Source organism: Eretmochelys imbricata, chromosome 9 (assembly GCF_965152235.1).
Source record: "Eretmochelys imbricata isolate rEreImb1 chromosome 9, rEreImb1.hap1, whole genome shotgun sequence".
NCBI lineage: Eukaryota > Metazoa > Chordata > Testudines > Cheloniidae > Eretmochelys > Eretmochelys imbricata.
The window spans coordinates 11,446,262-11,465,072 of NC_135580.1; the positions used below are offsets into that span (position 1 = coordinate 11,446,262).

An 18,811-nucleotide genomic window follows, 5' to 3' on the forward strand; every position below is an offset into this window, starting at 1 on the left:
TGGAGGCTGGCACAACTGATTAAGAGAGCTTTAAACTAGGAATTTGGGGGAGATGGTTGGGAGATGTCCAGGTAATCTCCACGCCGGATTTTAGCATTGAGAGGAAAGAAAACGAAGTAAGAGAGGATACAGCAGTGGGTAGGAGGAAGGGCAGTGTAGATACCAGTCTAATAGGTTATACTGGCTGTAGAATGACCGTGCCTAATAGGGTACAGAATGTGAGTGAGGCCAAACAGCAAAAATTAAGATGTTTGTACACCAATGCGAGGAGCCTAGGTAACAAAATGGAGGAACTAGAGCTACAGGTGCAGGAAGTGAAACCAGATATTCTAGGGATAACAGAAACACGGTGGAATAGTAGTCATGACTGGACTACAGGTATTGAAGGGTATGTGCTGTTTAGGAAAGACAGAAATAAAGGTAAAGGTGGTGGAGTAGCACTGTATATCAATAATGAGGTAGAATGTAAAGAAATAAGAAGCGATGAAATGGATAAGACTGAGTCCGTCTGGGCAAAAATCACATTGGGGAAGAAAACTATTAGAGTCTCCCCTGGGATAGTGCTTGGGGTGTGCTATAGACCACCGGGATCTAATTTGGATATGGATAGAGCCCTTTTTAATGTTTTAATAAAGTAAATACTAATGGAAACTGTGTGATCATGGGAGACTTTAACTTCCCAGATATAGACTGGAAGATGAGTGTTAGTAATAATAATAGGGCTCAGATTTTCCTAGATGTGATAGCTGATAGATTCCTTCATCAAGTAGTTGCTGAACCGACTAGAGGGGATGCCATTTTAGATTTGGTTTTGGTGAGTAGTGAGGACCTCATAGAAGAAATGGTTGTAGGGGATAATCTTGGCTCAAGTGATCATGAGCTAATTCAGTTCAAACTGAACGGAAGGATTAACAAAAATAAATCTGCAACTAGGGTTTTTGATTTCAAAAGGGCTGACTTTCAAAAATTAAGGAAATTAGTTAGGGAAGTGGATTGGACTGAAGAATTTATGGATCTAAAGGTAGAGGAGGCCTGGGATTATTTTAAATCAAAGCTGCAGAAGCTATCGGAAGCCTGCATCCCAAGAAAGGGGAAAAAATTCATAGGCAGGAGTTGTAGACCAAGCTAGATGAGCAAGCATCTCAGAGAGGTGATTAAGAAAAAGCAGAAAGCATACAGGGAGTGGAAGAAGGGAGGGATCAGCAATGAAAGCTACCTTATTGAGGTCAGAACATGTATGGATAAAGTGAGACAGGCTAAAAGTCAAGTAGAGTTGGACCTTGCAAAGGGAATTAAAACCAATAGTAAAAGGTTCTAAAGCCATATAAATAAGAAGAAAATAAAGAAAGAAGAAGTGGGACCGCTAAACACTGAGGATGGAGTGGAAGTCAAGGATAATCTAGGCATGGCCCAATATCTAAACAAATACTTTGCCTCAGTCTTTAATAAGACTAAAGAGGATCTTAGGGATAATGGTAGCATGACAAATGGGAATGAGGATATGGAGGTAGATATTACCATATTTGAGGTAGAAGCGAAACTCAAACAGCTTAATGGGACTAAATCGGGGGGCCCAGATAATCTTCATCCAAGAATATTAAAGAAATTGGCACATGAAATTGCAAGCCCATTAGCAAAAATTTTTAACAAATCTGCAAACTCAGGGGTTGTACCGTATGATTGGAGAATTGCTAACATAGTTCCTATTTTTAAGAAAGGGAAAAAAAGTGATCCGGGTAATTATAGGCCTGTTAGTTTGACATCTGTAGTATGCAAGGTCTTGGAAAAAAATTTGAAGGGGAAGGTAGTTAAGGACATTGAAGTCAATGGTAAATGGGACAAAATACAACATGGTTTTACAAAAGGTAGATCGTGCCAAACCAACCTGATCTCCTTCTTTGAGAAAGTAACAGATTTTTTAGACAAAGGAAACGCAGTGGATCTAATTTACCTAGATTTCAGTAAGGCATTTGATACCGTGCCACATGGGGAATTATTAGTTAAATTGGATAAGATGGGGATCAATAGGAAAATTGAAAGGTGAATAAGGAACTGGTTAAAGGGGAGACTACAACGGGTCCTACTGAAAGGTGAACTGTCAGGCTGGAGGGAGGTTACTAGTGGAGTTCCTCAAGGATCGGTTTTGGGACCAATCTTATTTAATCTTTTTATTACTGACCTCAGCACAAAAAGTGGGAGTGTGCTAATAAAGTTTGCGGATGATACAAAGCTGGGAGGTATTGCCAATTTAGAGAAGGACAGGGATATCCTACAGGAGGATCTGGATGACCTTGTAAACTGGAGTAATAGTAATAGGATGAAATTTAATAGCGAGAAGTGTAAGGTCATGCATTTAGGGATTAATAACAAGAATTTTAGTTATAAGCTAGGGACGCATCAATTAGAAGTAATGGAGGAGGAAAAGGACCTTGGGGTATTGGTTGATCATAGGATGACTATGAGCCACCAATGTGATGTGGCCGTGAAAAAAGCTAATGCGGTCTTGGGATGCATCAGGAGAGGTATTTCCAGTAGGGATAAGGAGGTTTTAGTACCGTTATACAAGGCACTGGTGAGACCTCACCTGGAATACTGTGTGCAGTTCTGGTCTCCCATGTTTAAGAAGGATGAATTCAAACTGGAACAGGTACAGAGAAGGGCTACTAGGATGATCCGAGGAATGGAAAACTTGTCTTATGAAAGGAGACTCAAGGAGCTTGGCTTGTTTAGCCTAACTAAAAGAAGGTTGAGGGGAGATATGTTTGCTCTCTGTAAATATATCAGAGGGATAAATACCAGAGACGGAGAGGAATTATTTAAGCTCAGTACCAATGTGGACACAAGAACAATGGATATAAACTGGCCACTAGGAAATTTAGACTAGAAATTAGACGAAGGTTTCTAACCATCAGAGGAGTGAAGTTTTGGAATAGCCTTCCAAGGGAAGCAGTTGGGGCAAAAGATCTATCTGGCTTTAAGATTAAACTCGATAAGTTTATGGAGGAGATGGTATGATGGGATAATATGGTTTTGGTAATTAAATATTCATGGTAAATAGGCCCAATGGCCTGTGATGGGATATTAGATGGGGTGGGATCTGAGTTACCCAAGAAAGAATTTTCTGTAGTATCTGGCTGATGAATCTTGCCCATATGCTCAGGGTTTAGCTGATCGCCATATTTGGGGTCGGGAAGGCATTGTCCTCCAGAGCAGATTGGAAGAGGCCCTGGAGGTTTTTCGCCTTCCTCTGTAGCATGGGGCACGGGTCACTTGCTGGAGTATTCTCTGCTCCTTGAAGTCTTTAAACTACGATTTGAAGACTTCAATAGCACAGATATAGGTGTGAGGTTTTTTGCAGGAGTGGTGGGTGAAATTCTGTGGCCTGCGTTGTGCAGGAGGTCAGACTAGATGATCATAATGGTCCCTTCTGACCTAAATATCTATGAATCTATGTAATCTTTAAAAATATTCTACATTTTCTATTCATCCAAGGATTTCAAAATACATTACAAAAAACAATTAATTATCAAAACTCTTGGGAGGTAAAGCAGGGATACATAGGGATCACTTTACCTACCTCTAAATTGCAGCTAGCTCTGGAGTGGAGCATTAATATCCCATAGCAATACTACGAAGGATAAATAAATTATGCCATATTTCATGTCAATATGTGAACTTCATAGGGAGTTACAAACATGTAAAGAGAGCAGAATTTGGCCCATTGACTTAGATTTTAAAAATACAGTATCTTTGCTAATTATATGCAGAGAAGAAAGACAAGTGGATTTTTAATATGTTTTTCCCCCAATCATCGGGTCATATGAATGACTTTGCAAGAAATAATACTAAAAGCAGAAATTCAGAGCTATAAATACTGAAAATCAACATTTGTCACTGGTACCCTAGATTACGTGTTGTTCAAATGACATCTTGTATAATGGCTATATTAAAATTTACCTATATAAAGGAAATATTTACACAACCCCTGAACTAAACTCAGAATCCTTACCAGCTCCTAGAGTGGATGAAACACATGGGTATCCTGATTCACAAGGAAATATGGCATGTACCATCAATGATCAGTAATTGCACAGTTCAGACAGGTCTGAAGCTGTTGCTTACAATTATAGAGAAAAATACCAGATATTGGCATCCAGATACTGCAGTGACGGGCCCATGAGAAATGCCTTGTTAGCCCTCTAGATAGTGCATGTAATTATAGGCTATATAAACAGTCCTGTAACTTGTAACAATCACTTGTCTATGAGCACAAGCCTTCCTATCCCTTTATATCTAGTGTCAAATACTTGCACTGCTGACTCAACCTGGATTTAGTCTGCACTTTCCTCTGTAACTAAACTCCTTTGAGAGGAAGTGTTGTTGCAAGTCACTTAGAACAGATGAGCTTTGGCCAGACTCAGCACTTTGCTCACAATACCTCTGTGCATATCAGGAACGCATGTAGGGATGAGCCTTGCAGTCCTTTCAAGACCATCAGTACCTCTCTCCTCAAATACTCCTATCAAACTCATTGAGATTATTCACACTAACACCTTACTGCCAAAGCAAACTCAGGTACTGAGCACTTAGTAATTTCAGTGCAATGAAGATTTGGCCATCCAGTGAATTTTTCCAGCAAAAGGAACTGGAGCATATCTCCAAAGGCTTAGAGATGCACTCTTCTTTGGGATTACTTGTCCCCATTTTCCCCTAGCACATGGATAGTGAGAATGTGGCGCCTTAACTTGGAGTCTCTTTTTTTCTGCTGAGGTGCTTGCATTTCTCAGCATGATTTGTGGCAACCACAGTCATTGCTTCACTCTGTTTATTACATCCACTAAATCTCAGTCTCATTTCAGACTCTTATTGTGCTTGTTCTGTAGTTGCCTCTTTTCCTTTCCTTTGAACTTTTCTCTGTTCTCATTGCTATAATATTTAACCAGCTACTACAGGTCTTTCTCTGATGCAGCATGTGATCCAATGTTATGATTTCTCTGCCTGTGTCAAGGTTCCTTCCCCACTCTAGGGTACAGATGTGGGGACCTGCATGAAAAACCCCCTAAGCTTATTTTTACCAGCTTAGGTTAAAACTTACCCAAGGTACAAATTATTTTACCTTTTGCCCCTGGACTTTATTGCTGCCACCACCAAGCGTCTACCAAATATATAACAGGGAAAGAGCCTGCTTAGAAACGTCTTTCCTCCCCAAAAAATCCTCCCAAACCCTACACCCCCTTTACTGGGGAAGGCTTGATAAAAATCCTCACCAATTTGCATAGGTGAACACAGACCCAAACCCTTGGATCTTAAGAACAATGAAAAAGCAATCAGGTTCTTAAAAGAAGAATTTTAATTGAAGAAAAAGTAAAAGAATCACCTCCGTAAAATCAGGATGGTAAATATCTTACAGAATAATCATATTCAAAACATAGAGAATCCCTCTAGGCAAAACCTTAAGTTACAAAAAGACACAAAAACAGGAATATACATTCCATTCAGCACAACTTATTTTATCAGCCATTTAAACAAAACAGAATCTAACGTGTATCTAACTAGATTGCTTATTAGCCCTTTACAGGAGTTCTGACCTGCATTCCTGCTCTGGTCCCGGCAAAAGCAACACACAGACCAACAGAACCCTTTGTTTCCCCCCCTCCAGCTTTGAAAGTATCTTGTCTCCTCATTGGTCATTTTGGTCAGGTGCCAGCGAGGATATCTTAGCTTCTTAACCCGTAAAAGGGTTTTTCCTCTGGCCAGGAGGGATTTAAAGGTGGTTAGCCTTCCCTTTATATTTATGACAGCCTGTATCACACAGCCTCTTTTACATTATTCCACCTGAGTAAACATCCTGACTCTAAGGGTATGTCTACAATGCAAAACAAAACACCACGCCCCCCCAAAACAACCCCACAGCCGCATATGTCAGAGCCTGCATCAACTGACTTAGGCTTGTGGGCAGGGATGAAAGTAACTTAAAGGACTTACCGGTACGCCAGAGTCCTGAGCGGGGGCGGGGGCTCAACTGGAAGTGGCGTGGCCTCAACCGGAAGAGGTGGGGCCTTTAAATCAAGATTTAAAGGCCCCAGCTCACCCCGGAGCTACCAGCTGCAGAGGCAGCTGGGAGCTCCGGCAGCATTTTAAAGGGTCTGGGGCTTCCCGCAGCGGCCAGAGACCTGGGCCCTTTTAATCACTGCCGGAGCACTGCCGCTGCCCGGGGTAGCGGCGGCAGGGCTCCGGTGGTGATTTAAAGGGCCCGGGGCTCCCCACAGTGGAAGGTGCACCAGGCCCTTTAAATCCCCTCCTGAGCCCAGCTGCCAGAGCCCTGCGGTGATTTAAAGAGCCACTCGAGCCCCGCTGTCGGAGCTCCGGCGGTGATTTAAAGGGCTGGGGCTCCCCACAGCAGCTGGAGCCCCGGCTCTTTAAATTACCGCCGGGGAAGTGGTCCGGTACGGCAGCTGGTACGCCGTACTGGAACAGCTTACTTTCACGTCTGCTTGTGGGGCTCTCACTACCGGGCTAAAAATAGCTGTGTAGACATTTCTGCTCAGGTTGGAGCCTGGGCTGAGACACCCCATTTCTCCCCCTTGCTGGGTTTCAGAGCCTGGGCTCCAGCTCAAATGGAAACATCTACACTATTTTTAGCCCCGTACAGCAAGTTTGAGTCAGTTGACCCAGACTCTGAGACTCGCTGCCACAGGTTTTTATTTGCAGTGCGGACATATCTAAGCTTTCTACCTCCTCCTCTATGAATTTGAGAATTGATGTTCAATACACCAAAAGTCATGCGATACTTACCCTCTGAGCGGTTTTGTCTGCATTCTTTAGCATACTATGTGCTCAGCTGGTTTTTTGGACAGGACAAACTTTACTGCATTCATTTTATGTAACAATTTGCTTCTGTTGCCAACAAGATGCAGCCTAAGCTACAGCAAGTCCTGCATCACCGAGAACATATGCTACCTATGAGATAAGGGTTTCATGTTAGAAGAACACATCTATGAGAGATGAAATTTAGTTACATAAGGGTCCAAACCTGCCATCCTCATTCACTCCAAGTAGTGGGATTATTCATGGAGAGAAGTACTGCTCAGTGTGAGAGAGTGGCAGAATCAGATCTGCGACGGAAAGGAACTGAATGTTTATTATGTATTTGAAATTACATCAATGGCCACAGAGATTGGGGCGGGTGATGTGGGAATTTTATAAATCTAAATTAAATAAAATATATCTCCTTATCCCAAGAGTTAAGGTCAAAATTGTGTCTGAATAGAATCCAGCTACCACAAGGGAAAATATATTATGCCTTCTCGCCAGATTTCATCTCTTTACAAAGAACAAAGCAATGGTTCAGATCCTCGGCTACAACCATAAAGTGCACTCCATAGCTCAGGATGGGAGCTGCAAACGTAGCTTTTGTGTTTTCCCAATCCTGGCCCTACTGCAAAACAAGATGATCCCCTGGCATAATTTAGAGCAGGCTGAGGGCTGCTGCAAATTACAGCCACTGCCAATGACCACAAGAGGCCAGTACTACAACCAGAGATGAGTGGGGCATAGCACCATCCAGTCCATGCCTCCTATTCCCAGACATGCCTCCTCAGGGAGGATGGGCTGCAGAGGAGCTCCAATGCTGGCTCTACACCATGATCCTCCCATGATGAGGTATGATGTCTCCATGTCCAAATTCTGCTGGGAATATGGTACAAAACCTCTGCCTCGCTCCCATGGACCTGGGCCTATATGTCAGAACGTCTGCAAATGAACAGCTGACACATCCAGCCACTTCCTCACAGCCATATAATCACTGATCATGCGTAATCACCCCAACTGGCTTGCACTGCCCACTCAACGTTAACTCCCAAGCTCCCCATGGCAGTGGGAGCTAGGGTCAGGCATGGACCGTATTCATCTGCTTGATATGTGGTGGAGTGAAAGGAAACCCATGTATGGCTAAGCCACTACAAATTTAAATGAATAAATTAACATTTATAAACACACGAGCGCTTGAGTAGCTCACCTATCAACTACAGAGCCTGGTAACTTGCCAAAACTTTGGAGCTAAACATGCTCATTGCCTCCACTGAGCTCCCAGTACCTAAGTTCTCCAGGGTAGTGGGAGTGAAGAGGCAGGCAATGACTATACAGCTCCTTAAAGTTTTGGGGGGGGTATCCTGAAACTCTGGGTCTTAGCCACGCCGAGGAAGTGTTTATGCCTTAAAAAATTGTAAGGGCTGATGGTGAAGGTAATTTCAAAATTTAAATTAGTAAGTAGCTAAGAATTTTAAGCATTCTAAGTGCTGATGGATTATCACCAGAGCTGCAATTGATGAGTTAGTGCTATAAACACCTGTTTATGACTCAACTATTTTTATTTTAATCAAGAAGCAATATGGCAAGCAGAGCGACAGACAAGAAACATGTCCTGAATATAATAGTCTTGAGTTTATGTAGCATCTGATAACATCTCTCCAAAGCTCCCACCACTGCCACTGCACTGAGCTTGATTGTATGGGCTTTCTTAGGGATGAAGTGATAAGACCCTGATTTTTTTCCCTACAGAAACATGGCATAATTCACCAGTCTATCATACACACTATTGTGACTTTAGATTTAAAGGGATAATGTCAAGTAGTTCATAGTCAAAAATATGACCTCCCTTAAAATTCTTATCTGCTGGTAATCTCTGGTTTGGTTTTACACTGGACACTGATTTAGCAGTGTCCTTTAGATACTGTGAGCTACTTTGTAACACTAGATGCATGGAAATCAATCTCAGATAAGAACCTTAACTGAAGGATTTTCTTAACAACATTTTAATTCTTTCAGTTGATAACCTCACTGCATTTAGACAAACATTAAGATTCACAACCCTGCTCTGAGGTAGGCAAGGATTAAAAAGCTCAGAATATCAGGATTTAGACTAGACAGACAAGGGGGAGATAGTAACTTTTATTGGACCAGCATCTGTTGGTGAAAGAGACAAGCTTTCCAGCTCCACCGAACTCTTCTTCTTTAGAGATGAAAATCTGTGATTTACCTAAAATCATACAGTAAATTAGGGGAAGAGCTCCTAGTCCTGGGTGCTAACAGCTAGATCATACTTCTAAAATGTCACTGAAACTTGAAACTAAGGAGTCTTGCCTAATCCAAACAGGGTTTTTACACCAAACGGGCCTCAAGATGTTCTGAAAACATGAGTTACTCCTCATGTCTGTCATTGTTGCCTTTCACCTTTTGTCACTTAAACTTACAACCTTGAAAATTTAACACCAACTGAAGTCATTTGAAGATGATCCTGTATACACATTTGCATTTTTGGAGGACCAAAGCAGGTGGCATTTTCTTAGAAAGTTTCTTTAATTTCTCTCTCTTCCCCTTGCCCCTTTTCTTTTTTTCCTAGTCAGACACAGAGTTTTGGGATAAGATGCAAGCTGAATGGGAAGAAATGGCTCAGAGAAGCTGGATTTCAGAGAACCAGGAAGCACGTGGCCAAGTAACTATCTCGACCAGTGAGAAGGTAACCTCAGTAACCTGTTAACACAGCACATCCTTTCTGTACAGGTTTTAGAGTCACTCCCCTCAGTGTCTATAAGGGGAAAACAAGGAAATGCCTCCCCACAACTACACGCTACCTGCCACTAAGGTGAGAATTTCTCAAGAGCTCAGCTCCCATGTAAATACCTGAGTAAGGGTCACATTTTCACAAGAGCTCAGCACTTCGAGAGCATGTTGGGATCTGAACTCTTTGGAAAATCTGGCTATACGTGTCACAATAGGAGCTGTGAGGTGCTGAGCACTTTTGAAATCAGGCCCTAAATCAAGTGTGTTGGGCATTTGAAAATCTGGCCCTATGTGTTCAAAAACTTCCCATCCTAGGAATGAATTTCTCTCTCCCGACTCCCCATCTCCTTTATGTATTTTTCTTTGATTTATATTCTCATTTGCTACACATATTAAAACACTCTTTACCTTGCATTGGCAGGAAGGTGGATTGGACAACCCTAAAATTCTGATCCCTAGGATTTATGACCCAGTTTCTATAGTCCTTATTCAGGCATTCATTTCTCTCCCTCAAAGCACATTGCCTGAGAGCACATCCACTCCAGGCAGAGATGACCAGGCTTCATTGGCTGACACAAACTGGGTTGCAGTCACAGAGTAAGGCAAACCCTGTTTCAAACCTAAAACAAGCTCAAGTGCTTGCAATACTGAGCTGCACCTTAGGTATTCATTGAAGGTTTCAGGCTATGTCATAAGTGCAAGCACTGAATCGACATGGAGTTGAAAGCACTGGGGGAGGCTAGTCCATGCAAGACATGCTCTTTTTGCCAAAGTTTGATATATTTGGTGCACACTGGGACCAATCCTGCTCCCATTGAAATGGATGGGGTCTACTGTGTAGGAAGTAATTATCTCCTAAAGTATAATACTTTTGTGAGGGGTTCCCCCTGGGAGCCTCTTCCTCAATGTGAAGAGAACAATGCACACTTGTGATAAGCCAAGATTTTCCCCAAGCACTCCAGTCAAAGCTCACTGGTTTGGATTAAAACATAAAATTAATTTATTAACTACAAAAGATAGATTTTAAGTGATAGCAAACAGATCAAAGCAGATTACCTCGTAAATAAATAAAACGCAAACTAAGCCTAAGATACTAGAATGATAAGATATGAACTAGCGAATTCTCACCCTGAGTGATAAACAGGCTGGCAGATTCTTAAGGCGCAAGCTGTCTTTCCTTTGCAGCTTGGGTTTCCCAGGTTTTCATACACAGGCTAGAAACCCCTTTAGCCTGGGACTATCACTTCCCCCAGTTCAGTCTTTGTTCCTCAGGTGTTTCCAGGTGTGTTGTTGTAGGGAGAGTGAGGTACCATCAGGATGTCATTTCCCCCTTTTATATCTTCTTCCCACTTCCTGGAAAGCTCTTTTGCTGTGACCTGAGTCAAACAGTTCCCATTGGGTAGTGCTATCTCTGAGCGGTTTCTATTGTATACAGTTCCTGGGGAAGTCTTTGTGCTTGTGTGCATTTCCTCAATAAGCCGTTAACATTGTTTGGACGTTTTACTTTTGTACCCGAAAGGCTGCTTGTGGGTGTTTTCAATCTCACAACATGTTTCAATAACACATACCTAGCCAAACTGCATAACTTCACATATGATAGAACATACAATCCAACAAAATATTAATGTCTAGCAGATCAAGACTTTTAGAATGATACCTTAAAAGGCATATTTTGTGCAAAACATATCCTAATTATATGGCAGTGGTGAATAAGGGGGTGCCAGGGTGTCACAACTTTCTTGGAAACTAGGGTAAATATAAAGTGCCAGTAACAAGTGCCCCAGTCTGTTGGATCTGAACCACACAGTTTTACATTTTTTTTATTGAAACTTTGCAAGGGAACTCATACCATTTTCATGCAGCAAAGAAGTTTTACACCTAGCTGGGAAATGATGAGCTATTTAACTGTATGTACTTAATGTTCCTTGCTACTGTGTTTCATCACTGAACCATTAACTGTCTGCTCCAGGGCTATTATTTTCATACCGAAAACCCTTTCAGAGACTGGCCTGGTGCTTTTGAGGAAGGATTGAAAAAACTGAAAGAAGGAGACCTGCCCCTCACTATCTTATACATGGAGGCTGCCATTCTACAAGACCCCAGTGATGCAGAGGTATTCACTCCCCTGCCTTTATCTAAGGAGGGGAAGTAGCTACAAGTGTCTCACTTCACCTAGCGTAGCAAGGATGGGGAGGATTCAAGGTCAAAACCTTTGGCAGTGGTGATTACGTGAAACAAAGTGGAAGGTAACAATGTGTATGGAGTATCACGTACTTTGAAATGAATTAAGCAGAGCTGATCAAACAATGAAAACTTACTTATTTTTCAGTTTCAAAATTTCCAAGCTTTTATTTGAATATGTTAATCAGTTTTTTTTAAAATTATTTGACATGACCATCAAAATGTTTCAGTTACCAAAAATTCTGGCAAATGAAAAATGTTTATAACCATTTTCAATCAAATATATATATATTCAATCAAGATATATTTTTAAAGTATTTCTTTTGTTTTGTTTGTATTTTGGGGGGGAGGGAACATTTCAACAGTTTTTCACAAAAAAATTCCATTGTAGAAAAAGACCATTTTTCAATGTAAAAAAATTTCCACCCCGCTCTAGAATTAAGATATTCTTCAAATCTGTATTGCAGGTTCCTAGCAAACATTACAGCATTTTTATTTGTAAACAATAATCTCAGAAACACATAGGAATACTGGCTAATAGGTAAGGAAATGGAAGGTTCTGAGATATGGCAGAGAAAGTTAATTGTAGTTGATACTAGCATACAGCAAGAGCTAGGACTGTAATATATTTGTAAGGCTGCATGTGCTCCATCTGCTGTGTGTTTCGGGTATCTAATGTTAAAAGGCAGTGTGAATTATTTGAATGTTAGAGCTGAAATTGATGTGTGGGATGTGGAAGCAACAAAAAATAGCCTAGAAATCAGGTGTGAAGAAAGGAGGAGCCAAAGACCGAGTCCTATAGGCCAGCAAGAGAAAGGATTTCACAATTACCTGACTGACATGATGCAATTTACATGAACCTGTCTGAGGAGCAACATGAAGCAGAAATAAGCCACTTACCACGGGTGCCGTGAAAATACTGATGTTTACTGTACTGCAGTATTTGTGGTATGTCATACGTAGAAATCATAAAGATAATGGAATGTCAAGAATTTAATAGGCCCACTGAACGTTTATTATTTGCATTAAAGGCTGTGTTACAAGCACAATTTCAGCCTGTATATCTGTCACAGGGTGGTCTACTCACTGCTGTGTGGCGCATCCTTCTGGCGATTAGCTCCGCCCAATTCAGTGCCCCCTTTCTTCTCACAATATGGCCACCTCGTGACTCAGCCCTCCGGCCAAGTCACTCTCTGTTTTCCCCTTTCGGGCAAGTTTTTTCAGAGTCCTTCTCCACTGGCATCCTCACCCACTGCACTGACTACATCACTCCCACAGTGACTCGGGCAGTCTTCCCATTCACTGCCACTAGCAATCCCATTCTGCAGGGGATGATAGGGGAACCCAGACCCGTCCTCTACAGTGGGTTCCAGTCCAGGGCCCTATAGCAAGCAGTTAAGGTCTGCAGCTACACTAACCTTACTGCTCTCACCCATGGACTATTTCTACTGTGCTTCTCCAAGCTTTTCATTCTTCAGCCTTCCTAGTTAGACTCCCCTTTCTCAGGCCTACTAAGGTTCTTCCTGCGTTCCTATGCCCCATCCTTCTCCCTTACCTCAGGGGGAGAGATTGCAGACTTCCTCTCTGCACTCTCCCATGTTGCTTCCAGCCTCCTGGCTTTATAGAAGTCCCACCTGTTCCTTCAGAAGTGAGCTTCCTTCTAATTAGCTCCCTCCCCACAGCCTAAATCTTATGCATTTGCAGCTTAATTGGCTGATTGGGACCACCCCTCTTAATTCAGCTCTTCCAGGGCTGGCATGGAGAGTACACCACATCACAGTACTTAAAAGCTATGACTTTTTGGGGAGAAGGGCATTCCTTTCATTGTGCCAGGGTGTATGGGGCAAAATATTAGAGGACCAGATCCTCAGCTGGCATAACATGCTATAGCTTCACTGAAACCAGTGGAAAAGAAAGAGTGGGATTCAACATAATACTGTAAAGTCTGTCTTCAGATATGCACAGGCCACTGCACCTAAAATCAACAGGAGTGGTTGTGTATGTGCGTCTGAGTCCCGCTGTGTCTACTGCTGTATGTGCCTGATGCAACAAAATGATGGTGTCGAATCTCCCTCACATTGTAGGGGCGAAACTATTTTCTTCCGCGTTTTCAGATAAAAGCCATTTAGAATGTGCAATAACTCAGCTGTGAGAAAACAGTATGGGATCTGACAGTGTAGAATCACCATTGACTTCAATGGGAACTTCACATGGATAAACGTGGCCTAAAGATATCCAGAATCACTTTGGTTTGTACTGTTGGTGTATTGGCAATAGAAGTACTGTAGTTAGGCCAGTGTTGGATACATGCTGCTGTCTATATGTGTCCATTTATTTAAGCAAACCATAGGGAGATTGCTCTGTGATTCCAATTGCACTTGGGGACATATCATAAAACAACAATTATTATTTTGCAGGCCTGGCAGTTTCTTGGTATAACACAGGCAGAGAATGAAAATGAGCAGGGAGCTATTGTCGCCCTCCAAAGGTAGATGAAGATATTTGAAAAATAATGAATCCCATCAATATTAGTTAATGGATGCCTGTGTGTATGTCATCTCACACTTGTGTTCTGACCTTTTATATTTAATTGGGGGGGGGGGGAATGAGTGGCATACAGAAGAGATATGCTACCTCTAGTCTCCATAGCATGATTTTGCATTCCTATGGAGTTAATGGCAATATTAAATATTATATTTAATTAACTAAATGGAAACACAAAAGAAAACCTGTGTGTCACAACAAACCTGAATTAGGCACAATGCAAATAAAATGTCTTTTCAATATTCTAGACACTTGATATATTTTCTAAAGGGTTTCTGTCTTAATGAAAATGTTTCCTTAATTGGATGAGGCTCCTCTCAACCACTGAATACTAATTGATGGAGAACATTGCTAGGTTGATGGGAATTTAATGAGCATGCTACACCTGTTAAGTAAATGCCTATTCCTAAATATCAGTGTTATTATTCTGCCTTTATCTGTAGCGAGTGTTGCTGCACTATATTCCGTTTCCACTTGTAGCCGAGTATACACTCCAAACTTAATTGCATTAGCTATGTTAACATTCAAGCCAATTTACCTAAGGATACTTCAATTATTGTAACTCATTTATATGTAATGTAATCTTTTCCTTACCTGCACAGAAATCCAAAAGATTTCCTGAAAAAGTTTGTCCCTGATAGGCTGAAACGTACAACAATGCTACTCACAGATACAGTGGACCAGATTCCCCTGTGCATTATGGTGGTGTAAAGCTGGAGAAAGTCTATGGAAGTTCATGGGCTGACTCTGGCTTTACAAAGGTGTAGCTGAAGGCAGAATCTGGCCCAGCAGTTCTATTGAAAAGGATGGGCTTTGGTTTCAATCTTCAAAATATCTTTTTACATAGCTAAATGCTTTCTACAACTGCCCACTTCTAGAGTACTCAAAAATCTTCTATTTGTTTATTAGGCAGGTGCTATTAAAAAAAGGCTTCCTCCCAGATTTGCTATGCCCTGCTGATAACAGAAAGTGTGGGGAGTATTAGCTTTTTATTTATATAACACCGTAGGCAAAGATGGCACATAACACACACAAACAAGGCAAGGTCCCTGCTCCAAGATCCTGCTGTCCTTACTAATGTGAGTGGTTCTTTACGCACACAAGCAGTCCCAAGGAAGCCACTAGCAGTACTTTTATGAGTAAGGGTTGCAGGATCAGGCCCTGAGTTGGAAGAATTGATGCACTGCATTTTGCTAAATGAAAGTAAGATATTTTTCTTCTCTGTTTAGGTGCTTGCAGCTGCAGCCAAACAACTTAAAAGCTCTGATGGCCTTGGCTGTGAGCTACACTAATACTGGCCATCAACAGGAAGCCTGTGAAGCTTTAAGAAACTGGATAAAGCAAAACCCAAAATACAAGTATATAATGAAGAGCAAAAGAGGGTCTCCGGCACTTACCAGGAGAATGTCTGAGCCATCAAAAGAAAGGTAAACCTGGATTAGCATCCTGAAGAAGTTAGGCTCAGATTCTCGGCTTCTAACTTCCATTGATTTCAATGAAGTTTCTCAAATGTACAGTGCGCTGCTCAGATATTTTTAAATTAGATAGGAACATAAGACCCAAGGTCCATCTAGTCCATTATCCTGTCTCTGACAGTGGCCAGTACCAGTTGCTTCAGAGGAAAGTGTAAGAGTCCTCCAGTAAGCATCGTGGGATAGTCTTCCCCTTATTGGGTCTCATTCTGGTCTCTAATAGTTGGAGATTAGTTTAAGCCCTGAAGCATGAGATTTACTATCCCTTCAACAAAATTTATCATTACATTATAACTCTGGGTGTTCTTGATATCCACATAAATGTCCAATCCCTCTTGGGGAATCTTACTAAATTCATGGCCACAATGACTCCCCAGTGTCTTCCTAAACAATCCCAATCTTTTAAATCTCTCTTCATAAGAGAGTTTTTCCAGACCCTTGATCAGAGCCCTTCTTTGAACCCCTCTAATCTTGCAATATCTTTTTTTGAGATGGGGTGACCAGTACCGCACACAGTATTCCAGGTGAGGCTGTATCACTGATTTATAGACATTATGATATTCTCCACATTACTGTCCAGAAAGAGTAAGAAAAACAATTGCAGTTAAAGTGATTAAATCATTGGATTAGGAAAATCTTTTTTAAATATGGTATAGTATCCGTGCGAACACACACAAGCACATAGTCCATTCAGAACATTTAGAAGTTGTGCGGCAGTAGAAGGTAAACTTTCCCTTTACCACCAGTTCCTATTGTTATTTTGGTAGTCGATCTAAACATTAGATTTCCACTTACATTGGTGGTGAGACATATCTATTTCTGAACTTTTTAAATACCTTCAGCAACTGCTTCATAGACCCAAAATGCTGGGAAGATTCCATTTAATGCCATTTTGAAATGGGGCGTTATGTTTATTATTATCAACAAGCCTTGTGCTAGCAAGATCATTTTGACTGAGCAACAATAAAATAGGGAACTTCTGTTGAATGATGAAGTGTGTTATATTGGGCTTAATCCAAAGTCTGTGAATTTAGGAATCTAAATTTTGGCATCTGTCTTTGAAATCTTGGCTGTAGATTTCAAAATCTTTATCTAAGACTCTTGAGGATTGACCACCATTTTTGCCAACCTGGTTTCCTTGCTTTAACCCTGAGAGAAGCCCCTAATCCATTTTTTAGGGTGCCAGAGAGAATTGATCCAGCTTCAACAGCTCTTATAGCCCATATTTTAGATATGCCTGAGTTTTCAGCAGCTCTTTGGCTTAGTGACAGTAAACCTTTGAACTCTAATGGCCAGTTCTCAACCAGAGTTGGAATAAGTCATTACAACAGTTGCGCTGAAGATATCTGTTTGCATATGTTTTAGAGGAGTATAAAGACTTGAATTGCTGGCTGTGCAGTGGATGGTGCAGCATTTACAAAGAACTGTAAGATGCAGCGTGGTGTTATTTTTCACCCTTTTCTAGTTCATTACTTGAAGAAGTAAAGGAATTGTACCTGGAGGCAGCTCACCAGAATGGTGAGATGATAGACCCAGACTTGCAAACAGGACTTGGAGTGCTCTTCCATCTGAACAGAGAATTTAACAGAGCTATAGACGCATTTAATGCTGCCTTAACTGTTCGGCCAGAGGTACCTATTATGATTTTGCATTAAAAAAAAGTATCATTTTACAAGCCACTCTCTTCCTTTCCAACTTGAAGCTGACCAGTATTAATGAGATGTCTCTTCAGCCATTAAAATTTTAATACCTGAAATAGAAATGTTAATTGCAAGTGAGCCCTAATGAGAAACAGATTTATGCATGTCCAATTTTTGGCTGCACACTGATTCATTGGAGTAATTTTATGAAGTTGTCTAGAATCATGAGTCAGATCCTCACATTCCACACCAATTAACAGCGGGTACAAGTATTTTCTGGACTGTTCATTACTTTCAAGGGCCGGGGGAGGTCTCATATCCTTCTGTCTTAAACCAATAGTAGAAAACTCTCATTTTGTTATCAGGACTATTCATTATGGAACCGCCTTGGAGCAACCTTGGCAAATGGGGATCGAAGTGAGGAAGCTGTGGAGGCTTATACTAGAGCATTAGAAATTCAGCCAGGCTTCATTAGGTCCAGATACAATTTGGGAATAAGCTGCATCAACCTAGGAGCTTACAGGTGAGTTATGAAAAGAATATCAACATTTAAAGCCAAAAGTAAGGTGGGCTTCTAAAAACTGAAAAATTATTTTTGAGTTAAAAGTCTATAACATGTATTCTGATCTTTGTTTAATTTAAGATATTGTTATAATGTTTGGATGAATGTAAAGCATTTTGGAAGATGGGATAATATATATGAATGTATCTTAATGAGCCACCATTTCTGCCAATTGACAGTACAATATAATAAAACAATTGAAGAGTATGTTATAAAAAGTTAAGGCCCCAGTTCAGCAAGGTACTTAAGCACATAGAATCATAGAATATCAGGGTTGGAAGGGACCTCAGGAGGTCATCTAGTCCAACCCCCTGCTCAAAGCAGGACCAATCCCCAACTAAATCATCCCAGCCAGGGCTTTGTCAAGCCTGACCTTAAAAATATCTAAGGAAGGAGATTCCACCACCTCCCTAGGTAACGCATTCCAGTGTTTTACCACCCTCCTAGTGAAAAAGTTATTCCTAATATCCAACCTAACTTCCCCCACTGCAACTTGAGACCATTACTCCTTGTTCTGTCATCAGCTACCACTGAGAACAGTCTAGATCAATCCTCTTTGGAACCCCCTTTCAGGTAGTTGAAAGCAGCTATCAAATCCCCCCTCATTCTTCTCTTCCACAGACTAAACAATCCCAGTTCCCTCAGCCTCTCCTCATAAGTCATGTGTTCCAGTCCCCTAATCATTTTTGTTGCCCTCCGCTGGACTCTTTCCAATTTTTCCACATCCTTCTTGTAGTGTGGGGCCCAAAACTGGACACAGTACTCCAGATGAGGCCTCACCAATGTTGAATAGAGGGGAACGTCCCTACCTCTCCTCCCAGTTTAGTGTCATCTGCAAAATTCCAGAGGGT

At 41.3% G+C, this 18,811-nt stretch overlaps 1 protein-coding gene across 2 annotated transcripts in view; it reads left to right on the plus strand.

Annotated features, from left to right (window-relative positions):
* Positions 1-18,811, plus strand: part of PEX5L (peroxisomal biogenesis factor 5 like) — a 71,355-nt gene that overhangs the window by 49,682 nt on the left and 2,862 nt on the right. For both annotated transcript variants that reach the window (XM_077826174.1, XM_077826175.1), the window contains 6 exons: positions 9,401-9,517; positions 11,531-11,674; positions 14,160-14,230; positions 15,516-15,713; positions 17,224-17,389; positions 17,764-17,921. In XM_077826174.1, the coding sequence (XP_077682300.1) occupies positions 9,401-9,517; positions 11,531-11,674; positions 14,160-14,230; positions 15,516-15,713; positions 17,224-17,389; positions 17,764-17,921 (854 nt within the window). The remainder of the gene's footprint in view (positions 1-9,400; positions 9,518-11,530; positions 11,675-14,159; positions 14,231-15,515; positions 15,714-17,223; positions 17,390-17,763; positions 17,922-18,811) is intronic.